This window comes from Danio rerio, chromosome 18 (assembly GCF_049306965.1).
Source record: "Danio rerio strain Tuebingen ecotype United States chromosome 18, GRCz12tu, whole genome shotgun sequence".
NCBI classification, from domain to species: domain Eukaryota; kingdom Metazoa; phylum Chordata; class Actinopteri; order Cypriniformes; family Danionidae; genus Danio; species Danio rerio.
The window spans coordinates 36,498,520-36,512,248 of record NC_133193.1 but is presented as its reverse complement, the minus strand read 5'-3'; the positions used below and the strand labels follow the sequence as shown (position 1 = coordinate 36,512,248).

General features: G+C 35.3%; 1 protein-coding gene across 3 annotated transcripts; it reads right to left on the bottom strand.

Annotated features, from left to right (window-relative positions):
- Window positions 1-3,543: 3,543 nt before the first annotated feature.
- On the bottom strand, window positions 3,544-13,458 carry olfcq15 (olfactory receptor C family, q15). Of its 3 annotated transcripts, none has more exons than XM_073929778.1 (7): window positions 13,373-13,458; window positions 7,644-7,809; window positions 6,860-7,151; window positions 5,875-6,702; window positions 5,365-5,592; window positions 4,948-5,071; window positions 3,550-4,791 (listed from the first exon to the last, which is right to left on the bottom strand). In XM_073929778.1, the coding sequence occupies exons 1-7, from the start codon at window positions 13,392-13,394 to the stop codon at window positions 3,878-3,880; spliced, it is 2,574 nt and encodes an 857-aa protein (XP_073785879.1). In that variant the 5' UTR covers window positions 13,395-13,458; the 3' UTR covers window positions 3,550-3,877. The 3 variants fall into 3 exon arrangements, with proteins under 3 accessions (XP_001332644.4, XP_073785879.1, XP_073785880.1); XM_073929779.1 differs by lacking the exon at window positions 13,373-13,458 and having other exon boundaries at window positions 5,875-6,326; window positions 6,540-6,702; window positions 7,644-9,444; XM_001332608.8 differs by lacking the exon at window positions 13,373-13,458 and having other exon boundaries at window positions 3,544-4,791; window positions 7,644-9,444.
- Window positions 13,459-13,729: the final 271 nt, after the last annotated feature.

Genomic DNA, 13,729 nt, shown 5'->3' with positions numbered 1-13,729 from the left:
CTAGGTGTACAGTCACCAGCACCAGCCAATATTATGGCCAATTGATATGGTATACCCAAACCAGCTCTGCCTACATTTGATAGGGATAGGGAGTGAGACTTTTCCCTACTCAAAATGGCAGTCTCATATGAGGCCATGCTCCTCTCACAGAGCAGTTTAAATATCAGTTGCATCTATACAGACCAAGAATACCAAGTGCCTGCAAATTAACACAGGCCTACTGTATCTGCATGACCACTACCTTACACTACCACATTGCATGCCCTCCAAGACAAACATGGGCAATCTCATATAGTAAACATAGTGGCTTATAAACTCTGCAAGTGTTGATGCTGGCTTCTGCTGATGAAACTGCAAACTATCTTCAGTTACCTTTTACTCCTAAAATGATGAGTACAACGAAACAAAAACTTTGCAGAGTATGGAACCTGAGTGGCTGGTAGAGTCCGGGGATCCAGCAGGATTTCTCACAGATTTCCATAGAAGCAGCAAATGTTTTTTTATTTTTTTATTTTATAATTTTTTTTTTCGATTAATTTATTCAGGATTTTACACTTTAGTGAATCAAAACATTGCACATTCTTTTGTATAAACAAAACACAACATGGAATAAGCTATGCTGTTTATGATGAAAATGGTGAATATACACATATTGTTATTAATGTCTAAGTAGCTGCAGTACTTTGACTTAGTTACAAGAATAAATCAAATGAGATGTGGACAGCCATTTTACTTGATGCTGGAACCTTGTCGCATTGCATTTTGTTATTAAATAATGAGTGTAATAGTTAAAGGTTTGTCTCGGTTTGGATTCTCTGAGTTGAACACTATCTATGTTTCCATGTGTTACATTTTAATGTAAGTCAAAGTAATAACAATCAAACTGGTGACAGACATTCTAGAAGTAATGAAATGCATACAGCAAAGCTGGCTTTGACTACAGGACAGAGCTTAAATATATATATATATATATATATATATATATATATATATATATATAAAACCCCACCAGTCCTACGTCACCCAACCCGCTACGAGCTGGTATCGAGTTGGCGACCTTCCGCATGGAAGTCGGGTGCTCTACCAAAGAGGCTATAGACCATGGCCTCTAGCGTCTGTTACTAGAGCACCTTTACAGGTCAGAGGAGTGAGGTTTACCTGCACAGTACACCCTAGCAGGCCTCCGTTACACTCACCCCCCAACCTCACTCCCATCCGGGTCATGGCACCAATGTAACCCCGCCGGTCCTACGCTACTTTGCCTACGCTACTTGTGTCAGACTCCTTGTGAAATACAGCCAGAATTTAAAACGCTTAGTTTTAGCAAATTTGATGAACGGGATCATGCGTGTTGATGTGAAGTGAGTGGCTCCAGCTACGCTGTCATGCGCTTGGTGTGTGTGTGTCTGTGTGTGCATGCTTTAGTGACACAAAGCGTACCTGTATGTGCCATTGATGTACTGCTTGATGCTTCTTACGTCCTTGTCGCAGCACCAGTGGCCACAAAATTAAGCACCAAAATGCAAATGCTGATTCAGTAATCCTGCTTGTGATCCTGCTTTTCTCACTCACAGCTCACATTATTCAAAACAAAAGGTCCACATTGTCCCCCGATAATGTCAACAGACTGGACTGTCTTAGCAACTGTCTGAACGTAAAGGAGGACTAAGCAAAATTGTTTCTGCTTTATAGTTAATGTTCTCAACTCACATCAATACACCTTTTTTAATGAGTACAATTGTATTCAATATTTTATTATTATTATAATTTTCCATATTTGCAATGATTGTATTTTGGCTTTTTTTGCAGTCCACTTACAATCTAACTTGGAAATCAATGTTTTCTTTATTGGCATTGATTGTTTTGAAATTCAAATAGCACTAACATGCCTGTGTTTTTATTTCTGTAATAAATATGGCTGTCAAGTCAGGATCTTGATGGTTTATTGTGGGTATGTTGTTTACATTAAGGAATTTGTTACAAGTAAAACAAAAATTCTAATAATGAATTATAGTTTGAATTTAAATAGTTGTTGTCTTGCATTTACAGCAATGGTAGATTTAAATAGCCAACATTACAAGTTTCAGTCTTTTTAATGTGATTAATTGCGATTAACTTTCAAAAAAGTGTGATTAATTAGTCAATTATTTTATCGATTGACAGCACTAATATACACACACACACACACACACACACATATATATATATATATATATATATATATATATATATATATATATATATATATATATATATATATATATACAGTTGAAGTCAGAATTATTGGCCCCCCTGAATTATTAGCGCCCCTGTTTATTTTTTTCCCCAATTTCTGTTTAATGGAGGGAAGATTGTTTCAGCACATTTCAAAGCATAATAGTTTTAAAAACTTATTTCTAAAAACTGATTTTTTTTTATCTTTGACATGATGACAGTAAATAATATTTTGTTTGATATTTTTCAAGACACTTCTATACAGCTTAAAGTGACATTTAAAGGCTTAACTAGGTTAATCAGGTGAACTAGGCAGGTCAGGGTAATTAGGCAAGTTATTGTATAATGATGGTTTGTTCTGTAGATTATCGAGAAAAAAAATAGCTTAAAGGGGCTAATAATATTGTCCCAAAAATGTTTTTAAAAAAAATTAATAACTGCTTTTATTCTAGCCGAAATAAAAAAATAAGACTTTCTCCAGAAGAAAAAATATTATCAGACATACTGTGAAATTTTCCTTGCTCTGTTAAAAATCATTTGGGAAATATTTAGAGAAGAAAAAAAAAATCAAAAGGGGGCTAATAATTCTGACTTCAACTATATATATATATATATATATATATATATATATATATATATATATATATATATATATATATATATAGTTGAAGTAAGAATTATTAGTCCCCCTTTGAATTTTCTACTCTTTTTAAAAATATTTTTCAAATGATGTTTAACAGAGCAAAGCAATTTTCACAGTATGTCTGATAATTTTGTTTCTTCTGGAGTAAGTCTTAAACACCATTTTAATAACAAAATTATTAGCCCCGTTAGACTATTTTTTTTTCTCCCTTCGATAGTCTACAGAAAAAAATATTGTGATCTAATAACTTGCCTAATTACCCTAACCTGCCTAGTTAGCCAAATTCACCTAGTTAAACCGTTAAATGTCACTTTAAGCTGTATGGAAGTGTCTTAAAAAATATGTAGTAAAATATTATTTAGTGTCATAACAGCAAAGATAAAACAATTATTTGAGGTAAGTTATTAAAACTATTATGTTTAGAAATGTGTTGAAAAAAACTGATAGATAGATGGATAGATAGATAGATAGATAGATAGATAGATAGATAGATAGATAGATAGATAGATAGATAGATAGATAGATAGATAGATAGATAGATAGATAGATAATTATTTTGACCAATTATTTTTGTGAAATTTAGAGCCATTTGAAGCTGCATTAGCATCTTGAATGACAAGGTGATGTAAAAATTATTTATTTCATTGCGGAAGAGTCCTTTAAACCAGAGTCAATGACAAACTATGAATGATACAAATAACTTATTTATTTGAGAGTTTATCAGCAGCTAGTACTAACTTGATTCAGTCTGAAAGATGCTCAAAGTAGTCTGTATGGTGGCCTGAAGTCAAGTCAAGTGCGGAAGTCAAAAGCGATTTATTGTTTATGCTAGATATTGCTATATTGTCAGTGATGGAACCCGGTCTCAAAAAAAATCTAAATGTGTAAAAATTATTACAAATGAATAGTGCTTAATTTTAAGCAAAATGAAATTATGTAATTGTAAATTGTAAAAATAATAATACAAAACTATTAGTATTTGAAAAAAGTTGATCAGAGATTAAATTAACAATTTAACAGTTATCTCTTTTTTGTTTCTCTTCTTATTATGGCTTTTTTAGTGTTTCTCTCTGGATGTAAAAGGATTATGTAGCATTTTGGAGCAAATATGGCCACCAGTAAGCCAAAACTAGAAGCTAAAATAGCAAATATCTCAACAGCCACTGCATATTTACCTGGTGAACTAACATATGCTGGAACAAATGCAATCCATACAGCACAGAAGATCAACATGCTAAAAGTAATGAACTTTGCTTCATTAAAATTATCTGGAAGATTTCTTGCCAGGAAAGCTAACAGGAAGCTTATTGCCGCCAATAGTCCAATGTATCCCAGCAGCAGAGAAAAACCAGCCACTGAACCAATAGCACATTCATAGACTATTTTAGAACGGATATACTGGTTGTTTTTGATGGGTGTTGGAGATGCATTTGATAACCAGACTGCACATATCACAACCTGGAGAGCCGTGAGGACCAAAACTGTGCATCTTTGTTGAGCTGCTCCAAACCATTTCATTGTTCCTTTACCCTCAGGCCGAGATGACTTGAACACAGCTATTACCACCATGGTCTTGACCAGAATGCTGGAGATGCACAGGACAAAGCTTATGCCAAACACAACATGTCTTAACTGACAAGTCCACAACTGTGGCTGGCCAATGAATAGAAGAACACACAGGAAACACAGTTTGAGTGACAAAAGCAGCAGGAAGCTGAGCTCCGAATTGTTGGCTCGTACTATGGGCGTGTTAAGATGTAGAGCAAAGATGATCATCACAAGAGCACAGAAGCATGTGCCAAGCAGGGAAGCAGTGGTCAAAGAGATGCCCAGAGGATCTTCATAGGACAGAAACTCTACTTCCTTAGGGACGCATTGATTTTTATCAAAATTGGACCAGAATTCATCTGGACATGTCACGCATTCAGTGGAATCTGTGAGTAAAAATATGCAGCAAGATTTAATGACTATATATATATATATATATATATATATATATATATATATATATATATATATATATATATATATATATATATATATAATTATTATTATTATTATTATTTAATAAACAACAAAAAGCTCCAGACCTGTTGCATTAGAAATCTCTCCATCGCCACATGGCAAGCAGTCAAAGCAGCAGATAGGAAGACCCTTTCTCATCGCTTGTCTGGTGCCTGGTGGGCAGCTCGCACTACACACAGACCGTGGGGGCTATCAGATGACAGCACACGTTAAATATTCACAGAATGAATGGTCAGTACTTTGTATGGGGTATTTCTTAATCAAGTAGTTTTATAGGGTATTTCTAAATTGTTGCTTTTATTATTTTATAATTAATCTTTATTTCTATAGTGCTTTTTACAATGTAGATTGTGTCAAAGCTGCTACATATAGATGCAGTTCTAGCAAATAAAAACTGCTTCAGTCCCCTAATGTAGACAAATGTAACATGCATTACATAACAAAACAATATTTACAAATTATTGATAAAAATAATACATTACATTTTTTGTCTGAAAGTTCCAGTATAATGCACTCTCATCCAGTGAGAGCACTTTCCCTGTTCCTGCCCCTTCATTGACTACACCAACCGTGTGTAATCTTATTGATCCATCCGAGCTTGGGTGCCAGTTTAGCACATCATAGATTGCCAGAGCATCTCCATTCTCATCAAATGACACATGATCTCCAAAACCAGTTTTAAAGTTCACTTTTTGTAAGTAGTGGACCAGCTGTACAGTTGGTAGATAGGAAGAGTATTTAAAAAGTATGGCAAACTGTACATACATAATTTTTTTAAATATTAAGGTTCTGTCACAATTGCTATTTATTATTCTTTTAAATTATATTACTATATAGCTATTGCTGAACAGTAATAGAGTTGTAAGAAAGCAATTTCAATACATTATACTAGTTCAATTAAGATATCTAGAAAACAAATATATTTAGTTTATATATCTACATTTTCCTCTTTCAGCCCTTCTATATCTTAAGACAATGTTCATGAGTCTTACCTGCCAGGGTTTCAGATTTGTTATGTTGCCACAGCTGTTTCCATCAAATGGTCCTCTACCCTCCTCACACTCCATTAAGTCATGAAGGGCATGTGCCAGAGCATAAACAGCCTTATAGACATTGTAAGATGCTCTTAATCCTGAAACATCAGTGTATGGAGTTTTTGTGGTACTCAGATCCTCATGTCCTGTACAGATACTTTTCTCCTGCTCTCCAATTGTGTCTTTACTTCTTGTTTCAAAACTGCACCTGAACATGTTCTCCCAGAAGATCTTCAGCATATTATCTTTTGGATTGTTGCTAGCATGAATATGTAGCAGAAACTCTTGTAATCCCAGGATCTCTCCACGCCTGATGGCGATGCCTAGTGTGCCCCCCAGGAAAGGCAAGTAACGTGGAGTGTGAAATACTGGTGAAGTGGCCCAAGCTTCACTTGCAATCCATTGCCTGCCTGTCAAGTTTTGCAACACCACCTCATCAATCAAAGGCATCAGATAGGATGATGTTGAAAAAACAACCACCACACTAGCTGTAGAGGCCTTAATCACTTCCATTATACGCTGTATATCTTTGGGGTTATTATCATGGGGAAGGATTTCAGAAAAAGAAATGCAGCTTCCAAACTGCTGCATTTCCTGCTGAAAAGACACAGATGCATAGATACCATAATCGTCATCACTGTAGATGAGACCAACCCAGGTCCATCCAAAATGGCTCAAGATTCGAACCATAGCTCGGACCTGAAAGGCATCACTAGGGATTGTTCTGAAAAAAGAGGGATATTTTTTCCTGTCACTCAAACAGGAGCAGGTGGCGTAGTGACTAACCTAATTTGGACAAGAGAAGGGAGAGAGAGAGAAAGGGAGAGAGATTATAAAACACTGCAATTTATGTTTAGATAAGAAAAAGAAAGAGGACATATGAATAAAAGAACCAAAATGTTATTAAAAAGTTCATATTTTTACTTTTTTTATCCGATCTTACTATAGGTACTCGAAACAGCCCCAGAACACTGGAAATTGCAATAGATGGAGTTGATCCAGGATCACCGACAACCCCAATTACTGGAGGAGGACCAGTGCAGTTTAGGTTGGAGAAGTACTCCTCTGTCCCACTAGCCAGAGATATGGCAGCTCGAAATGCCATTCCTAGCATCACACAGTTGTCATAAAGATGGTAGCCAAGAGTGATGTTTGGCAGCAGATTTGGATTTTTATTGATCTCATCTATAGCAAAAACCATAGTTTGTGCCTGCTGAAAGCTTTCCATATCAAATCTAAGGGGGGAATACTTTCAGTAAAAATCACACGAATATAAACTAATAAGTATATAGTATAATACTGTAAAATATTCACATACAACTCATATCACATACTCATAAATCCATTTGTTAAAAATATAGTGTGTGTGTGTGATGTATATATATATATATATATATATATATATATATATATATATATATATATATATATATATATATATATATATAGTCAAGAAAACATAACAGTTTTCTAAATAATGTTTAAAAAACAATACTTACAATACATAGACATTTTTTACAGAGCACCCTAGATTCGGCAAAAGGCAAAAAAAAATTGCAAGTGCTATGACTAGTCCCAGTTAATAAAATACAGTATGTTTTAATATAGTTTTATATAAATAAAACAGAGGTGCTAGTTTTAATGTTAAGTAATGACAAAAACATTTAGATTTAGCTATTATTATTATTATTCTTATTAGTAGTAGTCATCTTAGGTTCCAGACTCACTTTTCACAATATGGTGGTTCTGGCTCTGATTTGAAGCTAAGCTTAGGGAACAATGTAAAAAAATGAACCTCAAACAGGCCTCCAAGTATAAAATCTCCATCCTGGTACATTCCATTTAACTTGAAGTGTCCCTGGAGCTGACAGGTACCTGGATTGACAACTGATGCTGCAAAGATACAATTTAAAGACAGATAAAGAAAGATATTTAGACTGATCCACATCTTTTTTTTTTTCTCACCCACTCACCAATTCTGCTTGCTAATTTATAATGATGATTGCATGGGGTGTTGCTTTTAAAGAGAAGGTGGTGCTAAAGTAAGAATACGAAGATGAAGAAGGGGATGGGGAGTTGGGTTGTCACCCCCATTTCCGTGACATTATATCTCATTCGTGGGCATCAGGGAGCCAATATGAATTTGCAAGAGACTCCTAGGTAACTTGGCATGTCTGCATTCTAAATAACGGTCACATAAAGTAAAAAATAATTTTAAAAAAAATAATAATAATGCTGGTGGGTCAGCAGAAGTATTTCAAACATACATGTGATAGAGTTTAAGAAATTATCTGAACATTATGAAAAATAACAGTTACACTAGATAAGTTATTACACTGGATGAACACTTAATTAGTTTATATTGTATTAGTAGTGGGCGAAGCAGTGGCGCAGTAGGTAGTGCTGTCGCCTCACAGCAAGAAGGTCGCTGGTTCGAGCCTCAGCTAAGTTGGCGTTTCTGTGTGGAGTTTGCATGTTCTCCCTGCGTTCGTGTGGGTTTCCTCCAGGTGTTCTGGTTTCCCTCACAGTCCAAAGACATGCGGTATAGGTGAATTGGGTAGGCTAAATTGTCCGGAGTGTGTGTGTGTGTTTGGATGTTTCCCAGAGATGGGTTGCGGCTGGAAGGGCATACGCTGCGTAAAACTTGCTGGATAAGTTGGCAGTTCATTCCGCTGTCGTGACCCCAGATTAATAAAGGGACTCAGCGGACAAGAAATGAATGAACAATAAGAAAAACACTAAGTTAACAATATTAAATATTATTCACATATTTATTATGTAGGCCCACAGTCTCTAAAAACAGCTCTGAAACAATAATTCAAACCAGGTGCTGTTCAGAAATGGCTATCTTAGCTCAGCATCAGGTGCACAGCAGCAAGAAGTTTGACGGCGAACTACAGGCATACGTTATTATTATTATATAGGCATAGCTCGGAAACAATCATGCAGACAGGTGCTATTTGGAAATGGCTATCTTTGCTCAGCATCAGGTGCATAGCAGCAAGACATTTGGCAGTGTTCTATGTCCTTTTGTCATTTGTACACATCATAGTAGCAGTTTCTCATTCCTTCCAACAAATTGCAAATGCTTTTGGACAAGCATTAATTGCTTTCATACAACTCTCTGCTGTTTATAACATTATCATTTGCCTATGTCATGTCAATTAAAATTAACTAAACTTGTGATTGCTGAATAGTCATGATATATAAAACCATGAGATAGTCCTCATTTCATTACTTGAGTCATTACATACAAAAATGTTGAACTAGAAGTAAAATCTGTCAAATTTAAATTTTATAACAATGCTCAGATCTTTTTTTCCTGAAAATGTCTTCTAAATTCAACAATTTCATGGATGATTTACAGACCTATGTATGTTGGTTCAGTTCCAATATGTACTGCAATCTTGTTTACAGTTGTGCACAGCTCCACCTAAAGGAAGTCTATGCTTGTTGTAAATAAGGGTGTATTTATTTTTTTACACAATGTGTAATAGATTAGAATAGATTAGAATTGCAAAGAGCAAATGCAGTAAAAAAAAGAAAAAAAGAAACATACATATTCAGTGTCTTGTACCTCACTAAATGCAGTGATGTCTATCTTTACTGTAGTTTTCAAATGGCTGTGCAAATAGTATATAGTGCTGTCTTAAGCATTTTCAGGAAGTGTCAACCAAATTTGACTTTTTTGCATTGGAAAAATATATAGAGGAAACTGTCATAATGAAAACATGACAAAACCATCTCACTATCTTGTTCATAAACAATAGTGTCAAGACTTTTTCTCTTGATGACACTGACATTTTCATTGACATGAATACTTGCAGCAGTGGCGCAGTAGGTAGTGCTGTCGCCTCACAGCAAGAAGGTTGCTGGGTCGCTGGTTCGAACATCGGCTCAGCTGATGTTTCTGTGTGGAGTTTGCATGTTCTCCCTGCGTTTGCATGGGTTTCCTCCGGCTACTCCGGTTTCCCCCACAGTCCAAAGACAGGTGATACAGGTGAATTGGGTAGGCTAAATTGTCCGTAGTGTATGAGAGTGTGTGTGGAAATTTCCCAGAGATGGGTTGCGGCTGGAAGGGCATCCGCTGCGTAAAAAAAACTTGCTGGAAAAGTCGGTGGTTCATTCTGCTGTGGCGACCCCGGATTAACCCCCTAGGGTCGAAGACCGCATATACGCGTTCTGACAAGTATTTACCTTATTGAGCTGAAATGAACCTAAATTACACTTTCAGTTTTATTAGTATAGATAAGATCAATACATCAATCGAATCTGTTAGGTGTCTAGTTTTAAATGTGTACACTCACAACAAAAACAAATGTCTTTGCTTTTGCAAAACAAGGATAATTAACAGTGTAGGCATTCTGTCTTTTCTCTCTCTGTGAACTGTTTTAGAAACGCGTCAGTAAAATGTGCTGAAACTCCGCGAAAACAAAACACCCAGACATGAGACACATATCTTTATAAAGCTTGACGTGTCTACTTTTAAATGCAGCTATGCATGTTGAAAACAAATATTGTTTGATAAAGTAATCAGTATGAAACAAATGCTATGTCTAGTTTCTCAGTCTGAGCTCATTAGAGTTAATGCGACCACGCCCACAAAGCTTTGACATTACAAGTAGCCTGCATGAGGAGCGCGCAACAGTAGACTGTGTCAGGACAAACACGTCATTAAAATGAACTGAAACTCAGCAAATACTTAACAAAGAAACATGTAAGATGTTTCTAAAGATATGTCTACTTTTGCATTAACCACTTCAAGTCGAAAACAAATAATCTCCTTTCATGGAATCCGTATAAAAGTAAGGGCTGGTACGGATTCTCCTGTCGCCTCATTACATCGAACGTGATCCCGCCGGCAGTAAAGCCGCAGTTCATATGGAAATGAAGTGAAGGGAGCCAGCCAGGTGATAATGTACACGCTCCCCGAGACATGGCATCAAACTACAAGTTTTATTATAGTTACTTAATTTTGTTTGAATGATGGCACGTTACTGCCAGAAGTGCTGTACTAAACAGCGACAAAGAATTTACCTTCTCCTTTCAGAGGAAGAGCACGACTCTATGACGAGCACATGCATTTTGAAGAACGTCTAGACTCAGCAAAGGACAGAATTCCTGTTGATAAGTCTTTTATTCTAACCTTTATGATTTATATGAAATATGGCATTACAGGCCACTTATAGTTTCATTGCTATACAAAATGTGTCCTATAACGTAGAGCGTATACAATACAGGTGCTGTTCTGTTTAAAATTCCTATTTGGTAACTGAGTTTATTAGGTCAACTAGTATTGAGTTATTTTGTGTGATAGTTAAATATATTTTAAATAAACTGCAAACAAATATATATATATATATATATATATATATATATATATATATATATATATATATATATATATATATATATATAAACTTATTTTTTCTCAGATTCTTTCTTGAAACTCTTAGTCACATACCTGTCTGATGGCTCATTATGCAGCTCATTATGCAGGTCTTTGTCTGCTCTGGTGTTACTCACTGCATAGTAATGATAGTTCACGCCTTCTCGCATAAACCATTTTCAGCCAAAAAGTGACTTAGAAAATGTTATTCATTATATTGTTTTCTGTGAGCAAGTGAACAAGATGATTCTCACATCATTTTAAAGTAAAAACACTAGACTGCAAGATCCAGTTCTCAAAAGTCTTGTGCACAAATGTTCTCTGTGTGTTTCACCGCCTTGTTTCTGTGGGTTCAAAATTTTAGTTTTTCCCCTACCACGCATAAACGTTCCTTTCTTAAAAACACGAACACATACAAACATGCTGCTTAGGTATTATTGCAGCCCAACTTGTGCTGTTTACAGTGTTATCACAATTTAGCCATTACAGTTTTTCTTGTTTGCTTTGACCTGGTTAAAGAAACTAGGTTCCTCTTCATTTTCATTATCACTATCCCAGCAGAGCAGAGGACCGGTCTTGCAAATGTGTAAACCCTTTCTCATTGGGTTGACACATTTTCCCTACCATTTTTCCAAACAGTTAACACAGATGTCATTCAAGCAGTCCAAACTCCATTGTTTTAGTTTTGGTAACCAAACAGAATCCATCTATTCCTAACTATTAAACTACCAACATCAGTATGAAATCACTGAAGCACCGGTTTGACACTCCTTCACACAAATCTTCAATTAGCCATCATTCTGCAAACCTTATAAAAACGATGGAAGGTCTATGTTGTTCTGTGCCAGCATTGATGGAGGAGGTCAATATGGCTATGTCCTATACTGTAGTATATTAGTTTACATGTGTTTTCTCTAATATTTACAGTATTTTATTACTTTTGTCTGTTTTTTTATGTACAGTATTTCAGTTTTCAGCCACAGTTTGAAAAATGTCATGAATTCAATATATATTCAATCAAAGCACATCTTATTCTTGATCCAATTCTTTGCAAAAAGGCGAATTTGACAGCCCAAATAGAGACAACAAATGCCATTGGCTATAAGCTACAATGGCAAGCAATGGTGGTGCATTTTGAGTTCTGTATTTTGTAGTCCATTGTGTAATGATTAATTGAAAGAGCTCATATACTTGTTTGCAAGTTGTGTAGTTTGAAGGTAAAACTAGCTTTTGTTGCATAGTTAAATGTTTTGACACAATATGTGCCTTTTGCAAGCAAAATGTGTCATTTTGACCATGAGTGCCGCTGTTTAGGCCTGTGTGTTAACTGTTTTGAAAATGTGGAGTTTCAGTTGACAACTGCATCCAAGCAATCGAGAAAAACTGTAATATGTTTTAAAGATACTGAAAACAACACAAATGTCAGTGCATGTCAAAACTTCTCCAGAGCCCCAAAACACCCTCAGACCCAGAGGGTTAATAAAGGGACTAAGCCAACAAGAAAATTAATGAATGAATACTTGCTTTTGAGGAATGAGCTATTTATTTTGAGAAAGTGACATGCTTTTACAGGTTATCAACTACGTTTTGCTGTTTTTTCTAATTGTTTTGAGAAATGCATTAACTGTTATGCAAATGTAAATAGTGTTGTGGGAAATGCACCAAAGCAACTAATAAAAACTAATACTGCTAATTTAGGTTTACATTTAATTTATGCATACACAATGAATTTAAGCCTGTTAACCGATCAGATGATATAATATGTAAACTTAGTTTCTATATTTAAATAAATAATATATTTGCAGAGGACTATTATTTTGAGGGCGACGTCACAAGCTCAGATTTGGTTAAACAATCAGAGGAAAAAGGGCATTTCAGCACAGCCTACATGTGTATAATAAAATTTTAAGTTGTTTATCCGTTTTCCTAACCTAAACCAAAAAATTAAAATCGCGCCAAAATCTTGTTTAAGTTAAGTAAAGTTTTGTTTCCTTATTTTGTTTGAAAACGGATATGGACACCAAGAATGATTAAACTGGAAAAGCATACTGTTGTTTAAAAACTCACCAACCAACTTCAAAAAGCACATCTAGGTAAAGTTGAGTTTCAGCAGTAACAGATCAGCAGCAACAGTGTTTAAAATGTTTACATTTAAAATAATGTTGTTGTTTTTTTTTCAAAAATGAAACTTCTTAATTTTACATTCAGCCTTTTAAAATTTCAAATAAAAGAAAATGTTTGAAACAAAGTTAAAACTAAACAAAATCAGGTTGCTCAAACAGTGCATGGAACATGCTTCATTAGCCCCTTTCAAACTATAATGCCGGGGAGTAACACCACAACAGAAGGTAGGATCCAATATGCAGGTTTATTCACAGTCAGGCAAGCAGTGGTCAATACGGGAGCAAACAGGTATGTGAGGAC